The following is a 20,071-nucleotide window of genomic DNA, read 5'->3' on the forward strand; positions in this document are numbered from 1 at the left end:
CTCGCCTCCCGATCCGAGGTGCTGCTGGTTCGAGTCCGGGCGTGTGCAGAGCTCAACACAACGCAGGTTACATTCTAAGGCTTGGCGTTGGGCCGTTTTACCATCTAGAACGCGTGCATTCAATTTGTAGAAGTGTCGTCCATTATCCTTTACTTATATCGTAGTACTGCTTCTTTAGCATCATCCTAAATTGGTTTAGTGGGTAACACGTCAGTCTGGCGATCGGCCGTCCGTAGTTCAAATCTTGTTAACGGTTAGTAGGTTTTTGGGGTTCTTCTTCACACCTGTCTGTCTAAAAATGAAAACAAATGGCATTTAATCTCCATCTCAATATCTTTCTGTGAATTCGTTTCATGGTTGAGTTACAGGTGCTAAACGACTTTGGGTGTAAAAGTAAATATTCAAATAAGTAGCCTAATCAGCAGTTCATTTTCGCCAAGATTGGAGACCAAAGCACTATGCTACTTAATCCTTATTCAGTAGATTTGCTGCTATTCACAATCCTTTGCATACAGCATGCTTGTTGTAACACGGGTATAAATTCCGGTAACTCCAAAGCTTCTATTTCGTCGGCACTCTGCAACAACGAATGCAAACACCGCGAGATCCGCCATTGTTTACACGAAGTTGACCGTGTCCGACTTGTCTGCAGCCGTTTTATGCTCCACCCCTACAGTCGGCGTAAGATCACGTTGACGTATGCACCTAAGGCTCAGACAGGCGCAGACAAGTCGAACGCGCCTAGTGTCAGCTTTCCTCTGACAGGTGAAGAGAGGGAGGGGCCAGGTGTGTCTCTCTCTACATTCAGCTTCACTCTCATAAAGACGTTCAGTTTCCTCATACTTTCACACCTGTTCATCCAGTTTGTGTCAGGTGCAGCAGCCTGACTCTGAAAGTAAACTAAACTAAATCTAAGGATTTATTTTCACTGTCTCCTAGAAGAAGTAAGTAAAAGAGTAAAAGAAGTTTCACACTTGGTCATGACTTGGAATGAAGTTGTCTAAAACTATGTAACACAGAATGATGGGATCATTTTACACATTATGTTTTCTAAGCAGTTAAAACAGACAGCAGGTGTGACTATATGCTGCTGTTAAAAAAGATAATGAGATAATGGATCAACACACATGTCTCTGATCACAACCACTAAATAAAATTATTAGTCATTCTCATTGTTTAAAATTATTTAAATGATTTAAAGTATTTTATGTCCATCAGGTGAATCATACAATAAATTAAAAAAATACATGTAAAGTTTATGTTAACGTGTTGGAAACAAGTTCACTAAAAAGGTGAAACAAACGATAATAAATAAAAATTCATAGCTGATGTTTTAGAAGCAGTTAAAAGAGACGGTGAGCAGTAAACAGGAAGACAAGACGAAGGATCAACTAAAGAGCATTAGATGAAATAACAGAGAGGAAGTTGATGTAGTAAAATGATGACTACTAATGTTGGAGCTGCTGTAGAACGTTCACACACCACACAGGACATTTATCACACTGAGACCTGATAAAACTCACCTCACATTATTAACACAGATTAATAATCTATGAATGGATGAGGAGAAGGCAGACTGCTCTGTTTGAACCAGCGACCTATCAGCCAATCACAAAATAGGATTTCTGTTGCCAGGTGAAATAGTAGCACCGTAACCACGCCTTCCACAAATGCACGCGAATGCTGCGACTGAACGCACACACGTCAAAGAAGAACTGGAGGTGGAGACATCAGGTACTTGTTTCACTTCATCACTTGGGGCTATGCAGGATATTTGCTCTATGGATCATTTTACTTTATTTAAAAGCTTTGGACGGTTCTGGTTAGATGGGGCTATTTAAGAAGGATTAAATGAACTGAGCAGTAGCGGTTTTAGCCACGGGCGAACCGGGCAGCCCCCCGGGGCGGCATTTTTTCATGACACGGGGGGGAGGCGGCACAAGCACTTGGAAAAAAGGCTGTAAGATACAGTGGTAACACAACAAACTTGTAAAAGCAGATGGAAAATGTTAAAATCCCCCTCCCCCTGGCCCCTACAGACCCCTGAAAAGAAGAAAAAAGTGCACTAAAGGGGAGAACTGTTGTCTTATTTTTGTATTGTATTGTACTTCCTAAACACTTCCTTACATTATTTAGAACATTTGCTGTGGACGCGCAGTGATGGCTCGTAATGCAATACAAGGAACAATCACAGCCAGTATTGAGTTAAAACAGACCTTTAACTGCTTTGTCTCCGTTTTCATCCTCAGTTTTCTTTCTTTTCACTAACTTAATGTAGCGTGGCACCGCTCTAAATGCTTAGTTGGGTTACTTGTGCTATTTCGCGACGTAGATCGACTTTTTGGTTTTGCACATAAAGTACACTATACTACTGTGGTGACATTAGGAGAGACCCGGTGGGTGACGTCAGGAGCAGGACTCCTTAATTACTGATGTGGTGCAGCTGGGAGGGATGGTGTGGGGAGAGACAGGCTGATAAGCAGTGGTGGACAGTAACGAAGTAGATTTACTTGAGTTTTTGAGTATCTGTACTTTACTTGAGTATTATTTTTGGGGGATACTGTAAGAGCCAAATCAAGTGAAAATGTTGTTTTCAGAAGTTTGCATAATATCAATTAACATTTGAATTAAGATCTAATTTGATTATGATAGTTTATCGTTTAATATGAATTTTTGTAGAAGTCTGATGCCTGGTGACGTACGCTGCTGTTCTTAGTGATTAGACAGGTGTGCGCTTTTGATTATTCAGGTGTGCGCTTTTGATTACTCAGACAGTGTGAGCAGTTTTTGGATGAAACCAGCTTTTTACCGTGTCCAAGCCTTATAGAATGAATGCAACTTGTACTACGGACCCTTTATGTTGGATTAAATTCAAGAACGCACCACAATCGTGTTCCAGTGAATTATTTCTTCTTTGGGTTGGATACGAGTCAGAAACCGCCTGCTGCGAACACTGAAGGAAGTGGCTTTATAATGGAACGAAAACTAAAAACTAAAATTTTGCCACTACATTAAGTAAAAAGCTGTCAAACTAAGACTGTTTATCAGACAAGCCAAGAAATACAAAGATCCAACTAAAGCGTTGTAGCGCACCTGAGGACATCGGGATTTACGTGCCGGAAGAGATTGCGCAGCGGAGTCGGATTAATGGGACTTTTACGTGTCATGCCACTGAAGCGCACGAAGTTGGAAGTTATTTGGATGGAACTGTGAGTTGTTTAACGTTACCATTGTGAGCAGATTTAACCATCTAAAACTTTTGGACGCATTATGGCGGACTGTGAGGAGGACGCTGAGGATGCCGTCTCCCGGACCAGCAGCCGTCAGAGAGTGCTCACGGAGAAGGGATTGGAGGCAAGATTACATCAACTCATAGGACAAAGAAGAGGTAAACTGGGTCAAATGACCGCTAAGTCAAATGAAGTTGAGCGTCTTATGGACAATGACACTCTGTCTGATGTTAATGACATTGTGCAAAAGGAAATGAAAGTTTATAAGAGACTTTATGAAGAGTTTGTTGAGCTTAATTCGTCTGTGATGTTATACTTGAAAGAAGAAGAAAAGGAGGCTGATCAAGATTTCTGGTTCCAGCCTAAAGTGGATCAATGTCAACAGTTTATGAGTAAAGTTAAAGCATGGACACAATCTGCACAATGTGACATGGAGGTGACCCCAAGGGACAGTGTGTCAAATGTGTCAAAAGTGTCATCAGCATCCTCTGCACGCATGAAAGAAGCAGCCAAGAGAGCTGCCCTGATTGCTCAAGCTGCTGCCCTGGAAGAAAGACAGTCATTAGAAATAAAAGAAGCACAAATTAAAGCTGAAAAGGAAAAACTGGAAATTTTGACAGCTTTAGCAGCAGCTAATGCTAAAATTAAAGTGTATGAGGAATGTGAAGAACGCCAGAAGTTATTGAACATGGACAAGCCTATGGCGGCTAAGCTTGGAAATGCTGTGCTTTATGATGCTAAGCCCAAGATAAAAAATACACCACCACCGAGGTCTCGACAACCCAGAGACTTATCGCATCATGTGGATAGTGCTGGTGGGATGTACCAGCTGATGCAACGACAGACTGATATCACAGAGTTACTTGCAAAAAATCAGCAACTGTTTCGCTTACCTCAAAGAGATGTTCCAGTGTTTCCTGGAGACCCTTTGGAGTACAGATCTTTTATGAGAGCTTTCATCCATGCTATTGATGAGAGAGCCGACAGTAATGCTGACAAGTTGTACTTCCTTGAGCAGTTTACCAGAGGTGAGCCACAGGACCTTGTGAAGAGCTGCCAGCATATGCCTGCCGATCATGGATATGCTGAGGCTGTGAGGCTGCTTCAAGATAAATATGGAAATGAACTGAAGATGGCAGCAGCTTTGATGGAAAAGGCATTCAAGTGGCCACAGATTAAGGCTGAAGATGTAAAGGCTTTAAATTCTTTCTCATTATTTCTGGTGAGCTGTCGCAACGCTATGGAGGATATAGATTATATGGAAGAGATGAACAATCCCACAAATATGAGGATCATCATTTCTAAGCTGCCATTCAAGATAAGAGAGCGGTGGAGAGTTCATGCCTTTGACCTTCAGGAGCTGCACCAAAGAAGGGTTAGATTTGCAGATTTGGTGAACTTTGTTGATCGTCAAGCAAAAATAATTTCTCATCCACTATTCGGCGATCTCAACACAGCAATACCTGAAAAGAAAGACAAAGAAGTTTCAACAGGGAATTAAGGCAAAGAAAGGAAGTAGTTTTGCTACTAACATTGAGCTCATTGGAGAGAAACAAAGTGGATTATCAAGGACAAAGACTGATGTTACATCATTCAATTGTGCATTTATGAAGCCGTGTGCGTTTTGTGGAAAGGATCACACCCTGGAAGACTGTCAAAGGATCAGAGAACAACCACACAAAGAAAGAGTGGAGTTTCTGAAGAAAAACGGATTCTGCTTTGGCTGCCTTGTTAAAGGTCATCTAAGTAGAGACTGTAAGAAGAGGATGACATGTGAGATCTGTTCTCAGCATCATCTTAGCATGCTGCACTTCTCGAAGCAGGACAAAGTTGCTAAAGAAAGAAAGTCTGAGAATGAAGTGGAGGGAGCCACTAATGAAACAAACACTGCCTGTGTGTCTGCAACTTTCCATCAAGAGACAAGTGCCTGCTCTGGGGCCGGAGGTAACTGTGTGCTTGCTATTGTGCCTATCAGAGTGAAATCCAAGAAGAGCAACAAAACTGTAGAGGCTTATGCATTTATGGACCCCGGCAGCTCTGCATCATTTTGTACTGAAGCACTAGCAAAGCAGCTGAATGTTCAAGGTCGAAAAGCCAACCTTATGGTGAGCACCATTAATTCCAGAAGGAGAATGAAAAGTTACATCCTCACAGGTTTGGAAGTCAGTGGTCTTGAGAACAATAATTTCATTGAATTATCTAAAGTCTTCACTCAAAAACGCATCCCTGTTTCAAAAGACAATATTCCATTGCAAAAAGATGTTGACAGATGGCCATATCTCAGTGAAGTCAAGTTGCCTTTCATTGACAAAGAAGTGGAACTTCTCATAGGAAGCAAAGAACATAAAGTTTTAGAGCCATGGAAAGTGATCCATAGTCAGAACAATGGACCATACGCAGTAAAAACTGCTGTTGGATGGATTTTGAATGGACCACTCAAGGAGCCGAGTGACACCACAGTGGATGACAACACACAGCTGTGTGCTGTAGTCAACAGAATCGCCATTGAGAGTGTGGAACAACTACTCATACAGCAATATAATCATGACTTTCCTGAACGCAACTGTGATGATAAATCAGAAATGTCACAAGAGGATCGTCACTTCATGGATTCTGTGTCACACTCTGCATGCTTTATGGATGGTCATTACTACATAGATCTTCCCTTGAAGAAAACAAATGTCCAAATGCCAAACAACCAAAGTGCAGCAATGCAGCGAGTGTTAAACCTCAAGAGCAAGCTGAAGAAGAATCCTGCATTTCATAAAGAATACACAAGTTTCATGAATGACATGCTGAATAAAGGATACGCAGTGGCAGTGCCAACAACACACCTGAACCGCCAAGATGGTAAAGTTTGGTATATTCCTCATCATGGGGTATACCACCCACAAAAGAAGAATCTGCGTGTGGTGTTTGACTGCGCTGCCAGTTTTCAAGGAGTCTCTTTAAATAGTGAGCTTTTGCAAGGGCCAAATTTGACTAGCTCTCTGTTAGGAGTACTGACTCGATTCAGACAAGAACCAGTTGCTATGATGGCTGATATTGAGGCAATGTATTATCAAGTGAGAGTACCTGATGAAGATACTGACCTGCTGCGTTTCCTGTGGTGGCCAAAGGGGGACTTAAGTCACAGCATTGCTGAGTTCAAGATGGTTGTACACCTTTTCGGAGCTACTTCCTCCCCCAGCTGCGCCAACTTCGCTCTTCGACGAACAGCAGAAGAAAATCGCTGTAACGCACCACCTGAGGCAGTGGACACAGTTTTAAAGAATTTCTATGTTGATGACTGCCTAAAATCAGTCACTACTGATGCTCAGGCCAGTGAGCTGTGTGAAAATCTCACAAAACTATGTGCTAGTGGTGGATTTCACCTGACGAAGTGGACTAGCAACAGCCGAGTGTTGCTTGCTTCTGTCCCAGATTGTGAGAGAGCCAAAGAGGTGAGAGATCTGGATCTTGTTCATGACTCACTTCCTGTGGAACGGGCTTTAGGAGTGTTGTGGTGTGTTGAGTCTGACTTATTCAAGTTTAGAATCAGTCTGAAAGATAAACCAGTTACAAGACGAGGAATTGTGTCTGTGACAAGTTCAGTTTATGATCCTCTGGGCTTCTTAGCTCCAACTATCATGCCGGCAAAGATGCTCATGCAACAACTGTGTAAAGAAGGCCTCGCATGGGATGACGAAATTCCACCACAGCTTGGCCGAAGATGGAATATGTGGCTACAAGAGCTACATCAGCTGTCAGAGCTGAGTGTCGACAGATGTGTAAGACCAGTGGATTTTGGACTTGTTGTTACAGCACAGCTTCATCACTTTGCTGATGTCAGTGAAAAAGGTTACGGAACAGTTTCTTACCTGAGGCTGACAAATAAGGATGAACGTGTTCATTGTGCCTTCATGATGGGAAAATCACGTGTTGCCCCACTGAAACAGACCACTATTCCACGCATGGAGTTGACTGCAGCAGTAGTAGCCGTGGATATGGACAAACTGTTAAAAAGAGAACTTCAGATGAACTTGCTTGATTCAATGTTTTGGACTGACAGCACAACTGTGTTGAAGTACATTGAAAATGAAACACTTCGTTTCAAGACTTTTGTTGCAAACCGTATTGCCACCATCAGAGAGACAACAACGCCTCAGCAATGGAGATATGTCAGCACCTCAGTTAATCCAGCTGACTGTGCATCCAGGGGGCTGATGCCTACCAAGTTCATGAGAAACCAAAGCTGGTTTCATGGTCCAGCATTCCTTAAAGGTCCAGAATGTCAGTGGCCGGATAGACCTGATGATGTGAAAATTGTGGGAGAAGACAGCGAGGTGAGACATTCAGTGAAAGTGCATCTCACTCAGGCAGCAGAAGTTACAAATCCTGTTCATGAGTTGATTAACCACTACTCCAGCTGGTACCTGTTGAAAAGAGCTGTGGTATGGTTTCTCTGGCTTAAGGACTTGCTTCTTCAACGTAGTAAGAAGCAGAAAACACAATCACAAGCAGATTTCAGTGGTGAAAGGAAGATGGTGCACCAGAGGAAACAATATGAAAGGTCAGCAGTGAAAAGAAGTGTGACTGTGGAAGACTTGATGAAAGCTGAGATGGAGATTATCAAATTCATCCAAGGCCAACAGTTTCAAGAAGAAATATTCATGTTACAGAAAGGCAGAAATGTGAAGAGGAGTAGTCATTTGTCAAAACTTGATCCAAAGATTCAAGATGGAGTAATAAGAGTTGGTGGCCGTATCTGTGCATCAGCAATGCCAGAGTATGCAAAGCACCCAGCCATAATCCCAAAGAACTCACATGTCACAACATTGATTTTGCAAGATATTCATGAAAAGATTGGACATTGTGGGAGGAACCATATGCTTTCACAACTGCGTCAGAAATATTGGATTCCCTCAGCAAACTCAATGGTGAGAAAGTTTCTGTCAAGATGTGTAACCTGCAGAAAAGTCAGCGGCAAAGCACAAGAGCAGAAAATGGCAGATCTGCCTGAAGACAGACTCTTACCTGACAAACCACCTTTTACAAATGTCGGCATTGACTACTTTGGGCCAGTTGATGTTAAGCAAGGCCGTTGCACTGTTAAAAGATATGGTGTACTGTTTACCTGCCTTACTACTCGAGCAGTGCACATAGAAGTTTCACATACACTGGACACTGACTCCTGCCTGAATGCAATACGTCGCTTCATATGCAGAAGAGGACAAGTGTCCATCATACGTTCAGACAATGGAAAAAACTTTGTTGGTGCTGAGCGTGTATTGCGTGAAGCCATTGAGCAGTGGAACCAATCAAGAATTGAAGATGCTCTTATGCAAAAGGGAATCCAGTGGATCTTTAATCCACCTGCAGGATCTCACTTTGGAGGAGTTTGGGAACGACAGATAAGATCTGTTCGTAAGATCCTGAAGTCTGTGCTGAAGGAGCAAGCAGTCAATGACGAATGTTTACAGACAGTTCTTTGTGAAGTGGAGTCGATTTTAAATGACAGACCACTGACCACATCAACAGATGATCTCTCAGACCTTGAAGCATTGACTCCTAACCACTTGCTTTTGATGAAGAAACAGCCCATCCTGCCACCGGGATTATTTAACAAGGAGGATTCATATCCACGCAGAAGATGGAAGCAGGTACAATACCTTGCTGACTTGTTCTGGAAGCGATGGGTGCGTGAATATTTGCCTCTGCTCCAACAACGTCAAAAATGGACTCGGATCAAGAAGAACCTGACTACTGGAGATATTGTCATGGTGATGGACTATTCAGCACCACGGGGCTCGTGGGTGTTGGGGAGAGTTGTTCAGGTCATTCCTGATTCAAAAGGACTTGTACGGCGTGTGTTGATCAAGACAAAAACTAACATTCTAGAAAGACCTGTTGACAAGCTGTGTCTTATTTGTGAGACAGACACCTGAACATTAATATTTATGATACAGTGATAGTATTTCTGTTTGCATTTACTAACGGTACTTGTTTACACGAAATTGACAATTTTAGTTAATAGTTAACATTGAAACATATATTTGGCTCTATTTATTGTTTAAGTAATTGTCAGTCTGCTTGCCTTCCAATTAGGGGCCGGAAATGTAAGAGCCAAATCAAGTGAAAATGTTGTTTTCAGAAGTTTGCATAATATCAATTAACATTTGAATTAAGATCTAATTTGATTATGATAGTTTATCGTTTAATATGAATTTTTGTAGAAGTCTGATGCCTGGTGACGTACGCTGCTGTTCTTAGTGATTAGACAGGTGTGCGCTTTTGATTATTCAGGTGTGCGCTTTTGATTACTCAGACAGTGTGAGCAGTTTTTGGATGAAACCAGCTTTTTACCGTGTCCAAGCCTTATAGAATGAATGCAACTTGTACTACGGACCCTTTATGTTGGATTAAATTCAAGAACGCACCACAATCGTGTTCCAGTGAATTATTTCTTCTTTGGGTTGGATACGAGTCAGAAACCGCCTGCTGCGAACACTGAAGGAAGTGGCTTTATAATGGAACGAAAACTAAAAACTAAAATTTTGCCACTACAGATACTTTTACTTTCACTCCACTACATTTGAAGGACAAATATTGTACTTTTTACTCCACTACATTTCTGTTGATGCTCTCGTTACTCGCTACTTTTGAGCTTACGTCAGCTGATTATTTTTTTATTTTATTTTATTTTTTCAAAATTCTGAGAAAATAAACAGTTTCTGCTGATTCACATATGGTTTGTCTTAGTCATAGTGCCGTACCTGTACTACGTCATGCCATACAATCCATACAATGCAGGAAGAAACTGGAGAAACAGCTGGAGAAACTCCCAGCGAGCACCCGTGGCCTCATCTCAGACCCATGTTTGAGATTTTTTGCCACAAAAACTGATTCGTTTCAGTTTAAACGTTTGTTGTGTTTACCGCGAACAAATGATATCACGGCCTACAAGAACTCGTCTTCCAACATGAAAAAGCACGTCACGGTATGTAAAGTAGCTACTGACGTTAGCTAGCTTAATGTTTGTTAAATTGCTGATGAACATTTTAAACGTAATTGTATAAAAAGAGAGAGAGAGAGAGAAGCTGTCTGCAAGAGAAAGAGTGAGGCTGTGGATTGTAGAGTGGATTGTATAATGACAATAAAGCTACTTTCCTTTCCTGTATTTCCTGAGATACTTTTTAAATACTTTTACTTAAGTAAAATTTTGACTAAGCCACTTTTACTTGTATTGGAGTAATATTTGACAAGGAGTATCTGTACTTTTACTCAAGTAGTGAAGGTGTGTACTCTGTCCACCTCTGCTGATAAGGCGGGAGATGTGGCGTGGGGAGAGAGGAGCAACACGTTCGGCGACACGGTACTCTGCTAGCGGGGCAGGGCGTCGTTTGCAGTGATATAGAGCTGCCGGCGACGAAGTTAGGTAGCCAGGGGGAGTTGGTGATCCACATGTTGGGGGGGGGGGGGGCTGGTTGCCTCCTGTAGCTAGATCAGGGCCCTTTGTAGAGAGTGCCGTGCGGCCATCGCTCCCTGTGCGGCTGCCACAACGTCTTCCTGGCCGTCCGCCACTTCCTGTCTCGCCGTTTGTATGTATTTGTTATTTAGTGTGTGTGTGTTTTCTATGAAGTGGTGGGGTTGCCGGGGCAGGAGTGACGGGCCTGTGGGTGGGCGGTCTAGGGGAGCCATATACTGCAGGTTAGCCATGTGTGGGGTGGTGTATGGACTCAGCGTGCTGTGTTAAAGCATGCCTTAGAAGCTGGTGATACTAGCCTGATATGTAGTGGATTGTCACTGAGTGGTATTGGAGGCGAGCCTGTCGTTGTTGTGACCCTCCAGAAGGAAGCCTGCGCCCCCGACCGGCATCTCCCTGTCAGATCGGAGCCCCAACGTGTTTTATGAACTCTTGCCAATTATTAATAAAGATTGTTCCCTATTATACATCATCCTTGTCAGGGGTGGAAAGTAACGAGTTACATTTACTCTCGCTACTGTAATTGAGTAGTTTTTTGTGTACTTGTACTTTTTAAAATCAGTAGTTTTACTTTTACTTAAGTACATATTATTGGAAATAATTTACTTAACTACATTTTAAATAGCTTCCGTTACAAAGTAAAAAAAAAAAAATGAACTTGCACTGTGTCTGCGTGCCACTAACTGTCCATCTGATTGGCTCTGGACGACTGCAGCGCCAGAAGGTCAGAAACGTTGGTGACCGTTGGTGACACAGAAGGGTTGGATTTGGGACAGAGAGACACGCACGGAGAACCTGAGGTCAATCTGGTCATACTTAAAGGGGAACTCCGGCGCAAAATGAACCTGGGGTTAATAACACATGTGTACCGAGTTCGACCGTTCTCTGGTATTTGTTTTCATGCATTTGTTTTGTTAGTCAAATGTGACCAGTTTTCTTGCAAACCGCTATTTAGCGTATAACGCTAGCCTTCGGGGCACACCGACACATAAAAAGAAATCACTATTTCTATACCACTAACAAGGCTCACAATATCACCACACTTACACGGTAGCATAACTAGGGTCTCTACATGTAAACCGAAGCACTGATAACTTTGCAAGTATACAGGCAGTTTATTAAAAAAGGAACACAGTACCGTTCGCGTCTGGCTCGCATATCCAGGCGGGCGCCATCTTGGAGAAACTGAACTCTCTTCGTTCAGTGCTTCTCTATGCTCTCAGTGCTTTCTTCCGGCAACAGACAGTTCAGTTTCCCCAAGATGGGGGAAACTGTGACTTATCCAGTCTACTCTTTCTACATGTCACTTTGAAAAATATAAATTCATCTATTAATATAAAAAATATTTTAACTGTATGTTTAATGAAAACATGGTATTGATTATTTTATGATGTTTATTCACAGAGGAAACATCCATCAAAGATGAAAGTCTACACTGACCTCATGGCAGCACGGAAGTGGACCCTGGTACCAGTACAAACCCAAGCAAGGAAGACTATCTGACTTGGAGGCAGTGGGTGGAACCAAACATGTGACACGAGCAAAGGTTGACATGGTTCTGATTAACTTCATTTGTGAAGGACTTCTTTTAACAGTACTTTTACTTGAGTAGGTTTTTTGGTACTCTTTCCACCCCTGATCCTTGTCTGTGTGTTTGTTCAGAGGTTCTGACATCCCCAGCTTTTATAGCTAAAAGTGAAAACCCGCAATTATTACACTACTATGCTCCTCATGTCTTTGTCTCTAACAAACTGAAAATAATGAGAGTATGTCCATCTCGAAAATGTACTGTTCGATGCCAAGCTTGCTTCAGCCGTAGTCATCTTTTACCACTTCATTTCAGATTAAAATGCATTGTAACGCGCGTTACTGACCTGAGTAAAATATTACCCAATTTGTTTTTGGAATGCCTTACATTACCGCGTTACAGCACTCAGAGTAATTCAATGTAGAACTGCCACTGTAATTGATTTTCTGTTTTTAACTGTTAACATGTAAATGTACACACGTATGCTGTCTGCATGTTCAGACTGAACCTCCTAGAAACACAGGAGACAATGACCAGTGCTGTTCAAGGGGACACTTATGGACAAATGTCTTTTCTCTACTTGTTGGTTTTTGTCCTGAAAGACATAAATAAAATGAATTTGTGCTTTTTTAGATTAATACTATACTAATACATTATCTTCAGACACACTTCACCCTGCCCCCCTTAAAAAAAAAAATAATAATCTCAGTCCAAGCTAAGTTGATAAACTTGAGAGCCCTGATTCTAGATCCAGTCAGATACGTTGTCTCCTGAACATGTCAGAGCTAAAGACGCTTTGCTTTCAACTCACCAGCAGAGACAGACAGGACGACGCTCAGTAAAGTCATGCAGAGACACGCTGATGTTCCAGCAGCCATCTTGTCTTCTTCTTCCTCCTCTGTTTACCTGACTTCAATCTATCAACCTGACTAGATCGCATTCAGTGGAAGGTTGAAGTAAACCTGAAAGTCTCTGACGGTGATGACACATCTCTCTTTCAGCCGCTAGCGCTCAATCAACCAGGAAGGTGGAGCAACAGAGGTGGAGGTGGAGCGATGGAGGTGGAGGTGGAGCGATAACCAAACCATAAAGAACCACAGAAGTCACTACAAACAGAAAGTAAAGAGACGCTCTGAGTGTCACTGATAATGATCTCCATGACAACGATAACAACATATCTCACCTGTCAATCATTGTCTACCATCACGTAGAGAGCTTCCAAATGAATGAAGAGCATGTAAAGTGTATATTTGACATTAGTATATTAATGATTAAACTCCAACACTGGATGAAGGAGGAAACATGTTCCAGGTTTCTGTCACATGACGTCTCTAGCAGAAATCAAACATGTCAAGACATGTCCAGACCAACAGGACCTACTAGTCTTCAGAGGAGAGTGTGCATGCGTCTGTTCTGCTGCAGCCTTTCTACTAAATGACGTGGCTTCAGAGGAACTGAGGACATTGACTCTTCTAGATATTCAGAGTCTGGCTTTGACCTGATGGTTTTCTACATCTATGCTCCTCTTCAGGTTCCTTTCTGACCTTGGATCACTACATGACCTTTTCATTTCAGTCTTAATCAGTTCAAAGCTCCCTTCAAGTCTTTCTTTCCTCTCCAAATAACATGATGTTCAGTGTTCAGTTTAACTGTAACATGTCTGATCATCTGTCAGTCATATATACTGGTGGAGTCATTAGATTCTCAGAAATGTAGAATAGAGCAAAAAGTGAAAAATGATCTCAACCGTCCACTTTTGGCTAAATGGATGCTACGCTAACAAAGTCTGAAGAAACACATTTACAATGTTGTATGTTTTACTAACAGGAACATCTGTGTCCAGATCTATACTGGTCATGATGCTATGGTTACATCAAAGCTCTTTGTCATACAGGACGTCCCACCTCCAGAGGAAGACCTGTTAAAGGTGGAAGTCAAAGAAACAAAGCTGCAGAAGAGACAGAGTCCAGCAGCCACTGCCTGGCCTGGACATTAAAATCATGCTTGTTCCAGCGAGCACCTGCGACAAGCAGGTGTGTAGAGCAGACATTTATTTACTATTATGTGTCCAGTCATTTTCAGCTCCTTTACATTAAATATTAAAAGAACAAACAGGTTTAACATCATGATGGCTTCACAGGAGTAGGAATTCTACCGGGGAACACAAATATGTGCAAAATATTAGAATCTAGAGCTGGACAAGTGGCAGGTACAGAGCATGTGACAGGTACAGACCATGTGACAAACACAAAGAGAAACCAAGGGTTTACATACATGAGGAAACGAGACACAGGTGGTGCCATCAACACAGGTGGGAGACGTTAGGTAATCACAACAGGTGGGAAACTTGACAGGAAGACTTCAAAATAAAACAGGAAGTGAAGTCACACAAAAGGAAGACGCTGGAGATGACACTGACGGGAGACAACGAGACAACAGGGACACAAAGCATGATATTACATCCTGGCATTTTCTATCCACAGGCTGTTAGTGTGTGCTCATTCTATCACATACACATTGATTATTTGACTTTAGGTTGATAAAGACAGCATTCTTCATTACTAAATCTGATCTGTGTGTTAACGGTGTGCAGGAAATACTTTGGAAATGTTAAGACTTAGTTGGGAATGACATCAATACACACAAAATACTTTGAGCATGTTTTCATCTTTACTGCAGGAATGAGATGTCGTGGCTGCAGCTGACTGGTGCCTCCAGACACAGTTTGAGGGGACACTCAGACTGTCTGCTGTCCTTTCCATGGAGGAAGAGGAGAAACAAGAAATGCTCCAGGAACTGAGCAACTGGGAGGAAGATGAGGACGAGTCTTCTCCCCCAGAACTGCTGACGTTTGCTTTTCAGGAGGAGGAGGAGGAGGAGGAGGAGGACTGAGACTCTTCATTGACATAGCCTACTAACCTGCTGGTGAAGTGTCCTGCAAGTGTTAGTCAAATGAAGATGGTCCCTGGTTGATGGTTCATCAAGAAAACCTTTCAAAATAAAGCTAATATCCTGACAGCATGAGCAGTGGCGTCTGCCGTGGCATCTGGGGGTGCCACCAGAAATGCCTCTGCTAGGTGTCGATGCCACAGTTTGAGCTTGCTGTCTCTCTAAGAATCCACCAAATGAAGTTGGTGTCCTGACACCTGTACCGTAAGTACACAGCAAATGTGCCAGTGTTATTTTTTTAGTGTTGGTGTAAATTAACAGGGGTTACTATTAATTTTACTCAGAATTGATCAAAATTAACTCCCCCTAGAGTCCGTTCCTGATAGTGTAAGAGTTGATATCCGTCGTCCTGAGAGTCACTCTGAATTTACACTCTGGCTCGTTCACACCCACCATTAGAATCGCTTGCCCGTGGCAGTGACTGGCACACTGGTGGCGCACACAGAGTCGGCACTCAGACTGCAGTCATACCGTCCAAATCTCTTCTTTCTACGGTAAGTTAAGTTTCGGTCGATAAAATTGTCTCTTTTGGATTGATATTAGCGGTTTTTTTGGGTTTTTTTTTTTTGTGGTTGACTTTGGCTGCTAGCTAGCTAGCGAAGTTGGCTAGCTAGCTAACGTTAGCTTAGCTCGCTAGCCTAAAAGTGTCTATAAAGGAATGGCTTTTTGAGTAATAGGAATGTATTGAAAAAGTGTACACGATAGTGTATACGAGTATAGTATGACAAAAAAAAAGTGTTTTTTGTTTTTTTAAACAGCATTTCACCTTCCTTCATCACCGTCAGTGTCATGTTGCGCTGTCATTTGCATGGTAGTCGCAATTGCACAGTGTTCAAATTACCCCCCACCCCCCCAGCCAGCGCGGGAAACACTGGGTGTAAATGTAAGAAATTAGGAATAATAAATTATGCCATTCTTGTCTTTGAAGCGACATGCTGGTTCCTGTAGAGTATAAAGGAGTCAGCAAATGGGTCAGGGTACCACAGGCGGAGGACGAGTACAATTACTCCCAGTTTTTGCAAGCAGGTAACTGTTAGGCTAATTTGACTGTCATGTTTATTTGTGCATTTAGGGTTTTCCAATGTTTTTCCTAGAGACTACAGATGAAAATTAGCTTTCCTGCTAACTCCGGTGTATTTATAGTTCATCAGCTCTGTTCATTAATGCATGTTTGTCCCTCCCAAATCTTGCTTATCTACAGTATCTTATGTTTCAGTGCTGGCAAAATTCAATTTGCCAGGTTCTGCTTCCTTGAGCCTGAAGGATTCCTCTAACGTGGAAGTGGATTCGGACATATTTGATGAACTCTTGAAGTCATCTGGGGTGTCTTTCAAGGCCGAAGAATGTGATGGTAAGGGGTTGCAGGCTTATATTTTTAATTTTAAAGAATTTGAGTCTGTTTTCTACAAAAGGTAAATTGAGCTGTAACTCGTTTCCTCTCGTGGTCAATTGCGTCATTTACAATGCAAGGCTGTGTGTTTTCTTAGGTAGCAATTCTGAGGTGGAGTTCTCAGAGGGCTCATCTTTATCAGACTGGTCACCATCACCATCACGTGCATCCCAAGGGTCATCATCAGGTTCTGACTCAACGCTGATACTGGAATCTACCAAAGCTCAGAAAAGACAGCTGGTTGAAGGACCCCTGGATAGCAACGTTGCAAGAGATGTAAGTTAACCACCTGATATTGACCCTGATGTCAATTAGACCGATGTCAAACCTTACATTAAAATTTCACAATAAGTATATTAGTACTGCAGCTTCAGTAGGTGTCGGACTGAAGACCCAGAGCTCCGTGATGTGAGCTAATTCTCATTTATCATGCACCCCCTAACCAACTGTTACATCAGCCCGGGGCACAGGCTGAAATACCTACTGTACCTGCAGTGTGAATGTTATGCAATTGTCGTTTCAGAATGTTAGAGTCGCTCTGTATTCAAAGCCTGGTGGAAAAGAAATATTCAAAGAGTATGAGAAAACAAGCACCATCAGTGATGTTACAAGAAGAAAGATGGTAAACATTCTTGTGGCAGATATGGTGGAGAGCCATGGGTAAGTGAATGCACTTGCAATAACAGGTTGTGCTTTTTTTTGTGTGTGTGTTTTTTCACCTCCAAAAGTCGCTGCCGATTATGTCTTCACCCACACCCATGTGCATATCAAGGTTATTATAGTTTTACGTATTTCATTAGTTTTTATTTTTATTTAGCTATTCAATTTGCTTTTTTGTTTCAGTTCAGTTTTAGTTCGTTCAACAAGTGATGAAGCAGTTTTAGTTTAGTTTTTATTTGGTCTTGGTCTTTGTTTTAGTTTTTCAGGTTTTAGGAGAAAGCCTCTGAAGATGAACTTTTTCCCTTTTAGTTGCATCCCATAATGTTCCCATCAGTCCTCATCACGTTTCCATTCACTCTTATCTACCTGTGGGTCGTACTCTTAAGTTGTACCATATTGAGCTGTGGCCTTTTCTTCCTGCAACTTTAGCATATCTAACTACAACTAAGCTGATGTTATCTGACATTCACTTTAGTTTTAGTTTTTGTATTATTATTGTAGTTTTTATTTAGTTCTCCTCTTTGGAAAAAATGTCATTTTTATTTTTATTTTCTGTTTACTAAATTATTTTTTCACTGCTAGTTTTAGTTTTAGTTAACTATAATAACCCAAGTGCTCATAAATGAAATTTGCAGTTTTTGGAGGAGTGATCTATCTCTTTTCAGGAGGGTCCCTCCGGTGAATGTGCGGATCCTCTACGCACTTGGGATTACAACACTGTTCCCTAAATTGAAGGACCCGGATTCCAAGAATGGCTATGTGAGTATAAACAATAATGCATTCCCATACATTCTGTGTTGTAAACTGTTTTTGTCTGTATATAACATCTATTGCACGTCTGCCAGTCCTGGGTGAGGGATCCCTCCTCTGTTGCTCACCCTGAGGTTTCTCCAATTTTTTCACTGTTAAAGGGTTTTCCTGGAGTTTTTCCTCAGTTGATGTGAGTCGATGTGTTTTTCTTTATCAACAGGAACATTTCTATGATCACCAGAGTGGTTCCGGCTACCTAGCGTGGAGGCTGAAAACTGTTCAGCGGAACTCTGCTCAAGACAGCAAGAAATCCAGGACCACTTTCCAAGAGGGCCCCAAGACTCCACGCAGTATCCGTTCAGATGAGAAGCAGTTGACCGGTGATGAATGCAGGGAAGCCATATCGGTGATGAAACACTCAAGTGATACGACCTTTGTCAAAAATAAGATGAAGGCAACATTCCAGCACAGGCAAAAGGTGGTTCAAGACCCGGATACTGCCTCTACTGTCCTGGATCTCTTTCCCAGATTCTTGGATACACCTGGCTTGGTAAACATAAAATGAATTGCTGACGACTGTTTATTAATTGACACCCATAGCGCCATTACAATGGTGTTCTCATTCACACACACAAACATTTTCTGTTTAAGATCGACCAAGACTTCACAATGATCTTTGGTGAGGAGGTGTCTGGTAAATTCCTCTCCAAGTGGCCAACATTTTTCAAACCAAGAGTCATCGCAGATTGCTGCAAGAATCTAACCCCGAGTCCGCATGTGGATGAGCTACTTCTGTCTGCACAACAGGAGTCTGATGATGGTGGTAAGTGTTAACTGAATAGTGGACACAGTAGATTGCACATGCCTTTAGTGTACACAACAAAAGAGGACATTGTTGTGTTCTTTCATGTTTTTGGCCCCTTTACTACAAATCACATACTGCACCTTACTGCTAACCATATTCAATCCATGGTGTAATTTAAGATAACTTTACTATAACTAATGCTGTAATGCTTATAAGGAAATAAAAGACATTTTATAGTGTCACTTCTAATTCTGCAGTGTGGCATTCTGAAGAGTGGGACTCTGAGATGGCCGCCATCCTTCTGCTGCTTCACCTCTTGCCTCCAACAGTTAAAGGCAAGAAGGCCGGCAAGATGAGCGCATCGGAGGCTGCTAGACGCCTGATCAAGTTCATGAAGGTATTTTCTTAGGACTGTACATCACTAATGCAAGGTTTTCATGTCAGCTGATGTAAGGTTTTCAGGAGCCAATATGGCAGGGTAATTGGGGGGGTGCAGTTAAATTGTTTTTAAAAAGTCATCCATCCATTCATCACACAAAAATGTACTTAATGTAATGTTGTGTACATTCATAGATCCATCCCTGAATTAATTACTTGTGTACATCTATCTATCAAATATTAATTCATCAAGTTTTGTATTGTGCACATCCATTCATACAGTCAGTCGCACATGAATTAAAATGACTTGAGTAAAAACATTCTCTCTCTCCCTCTCTCCCAGGTGGGGTCAAGCATGGAGACCTTCCTTAAAGAAACTGGCCCCAAACAGCCCTTTCTTCTCGGTGTCGGAGAAAGAAGCAACAGCATCCAGGATTTCTACATCATCCTGGACCAGAAGGCCATTCCTTGCAGGATGCAGACCCCAGTTGCTGTCTTTGATGAGCTCTTCAAGGCGCATTATGCTTTTGCCGTGTCGTATGATGATGCGCTGTCCAGCTTCTTCATCTTCATCCAAACCACCGTGTATGGCATCGACGTCGGCAAAGTGAAAGAGAGTCCTCGGGTAAAAGAAATCAGAGCGAGGCTTCTTCCCTGTGAAGTTTGAAGACCGATACATTTTGACCAGAAATGTACACATGTTACATTTGCAAGGTACACCACACCAGTTGTTCAATGTTATTTAGACATTTGAAGTTCGAGCATGGATTGTATCCCGGAAGGTCTCTGCGTTTGAACTGTGGAGAGCCTGGTTGTTCATTTGTTTTTTGTACATATTCTGGTTACCAACGTCACCTATCTCGAGCACATAAAGACTGTCTTGATCCAGATCCCGTCAGCAGTTTTGAATTTGAGC

The 20,071-nt window shown here is 42.1% G+C and overlaps 2 protein-coding genes across 3 annotated transcripts in view; one reads left to right on the forward strand and one right to left on the reverse strand.

The window, feature by feature from the left end:
• LOC311493837 (butyrophilin-like protein 2) overlaps window positions 1–13,220 on the reverse strand; it is a 37,023-nt gene extending 23,803 nt beyond the window's left edge. For both annotated transcript variants that reach the window (XM_084552622.1, XM_084552623.1), the window contains exon 1: window positions 13,035–13,220. In XM_084552622.1, the coding sequence (XP_084408748.1) occupies window positions 13,035–13,101 (67 nt within the window). In that variant the 5' untranslated portion in view covers window positions 13,102–13,220. The remainder of the gene's footprint in view (window positions 1–13,034) is intronic.
• A 3,782-nt stretch (window positions 13,221–17,002) lies between these two features.
• LOC311494081 (uncharacterized protein) lies at window positions 17,003–19,449 on the forward strand. Its single transcript, XM_084552941.1, has 5 exons — window positions 17,003–17,222; window positions 17,888–17,981; window positions 18,193–18,522; window positions 18,624–18,795; window positions 19,035–19,449. The coding sequence occupies exons 1-5, from the start codon at window positions 17,068–17,070 to the stop codon at window positions 19,184–19,186; spliced, it is 903 nt and encodes a 300-aa protein (XP_084409067.1). The 5' UTR covers window positions 17,003–17,067; the 3' UTR covers window positions 19,187–19,449.
• Window positions 19,450–20,071: the final 622 nt, after the last annotated feature.

The sequence above is a fragment of the Chelon labrosus genome (assembly GCF_963514085.1).
Source record: "Chelon labrosus genome assembly, chromosome: 1".
Classification (NCBI taxonomy): Eukaryota; Metazoa; Chordata; class Actinopteri; order Mugiliformes; family Mugilidae; genus Chelon; species Chelon labrosus.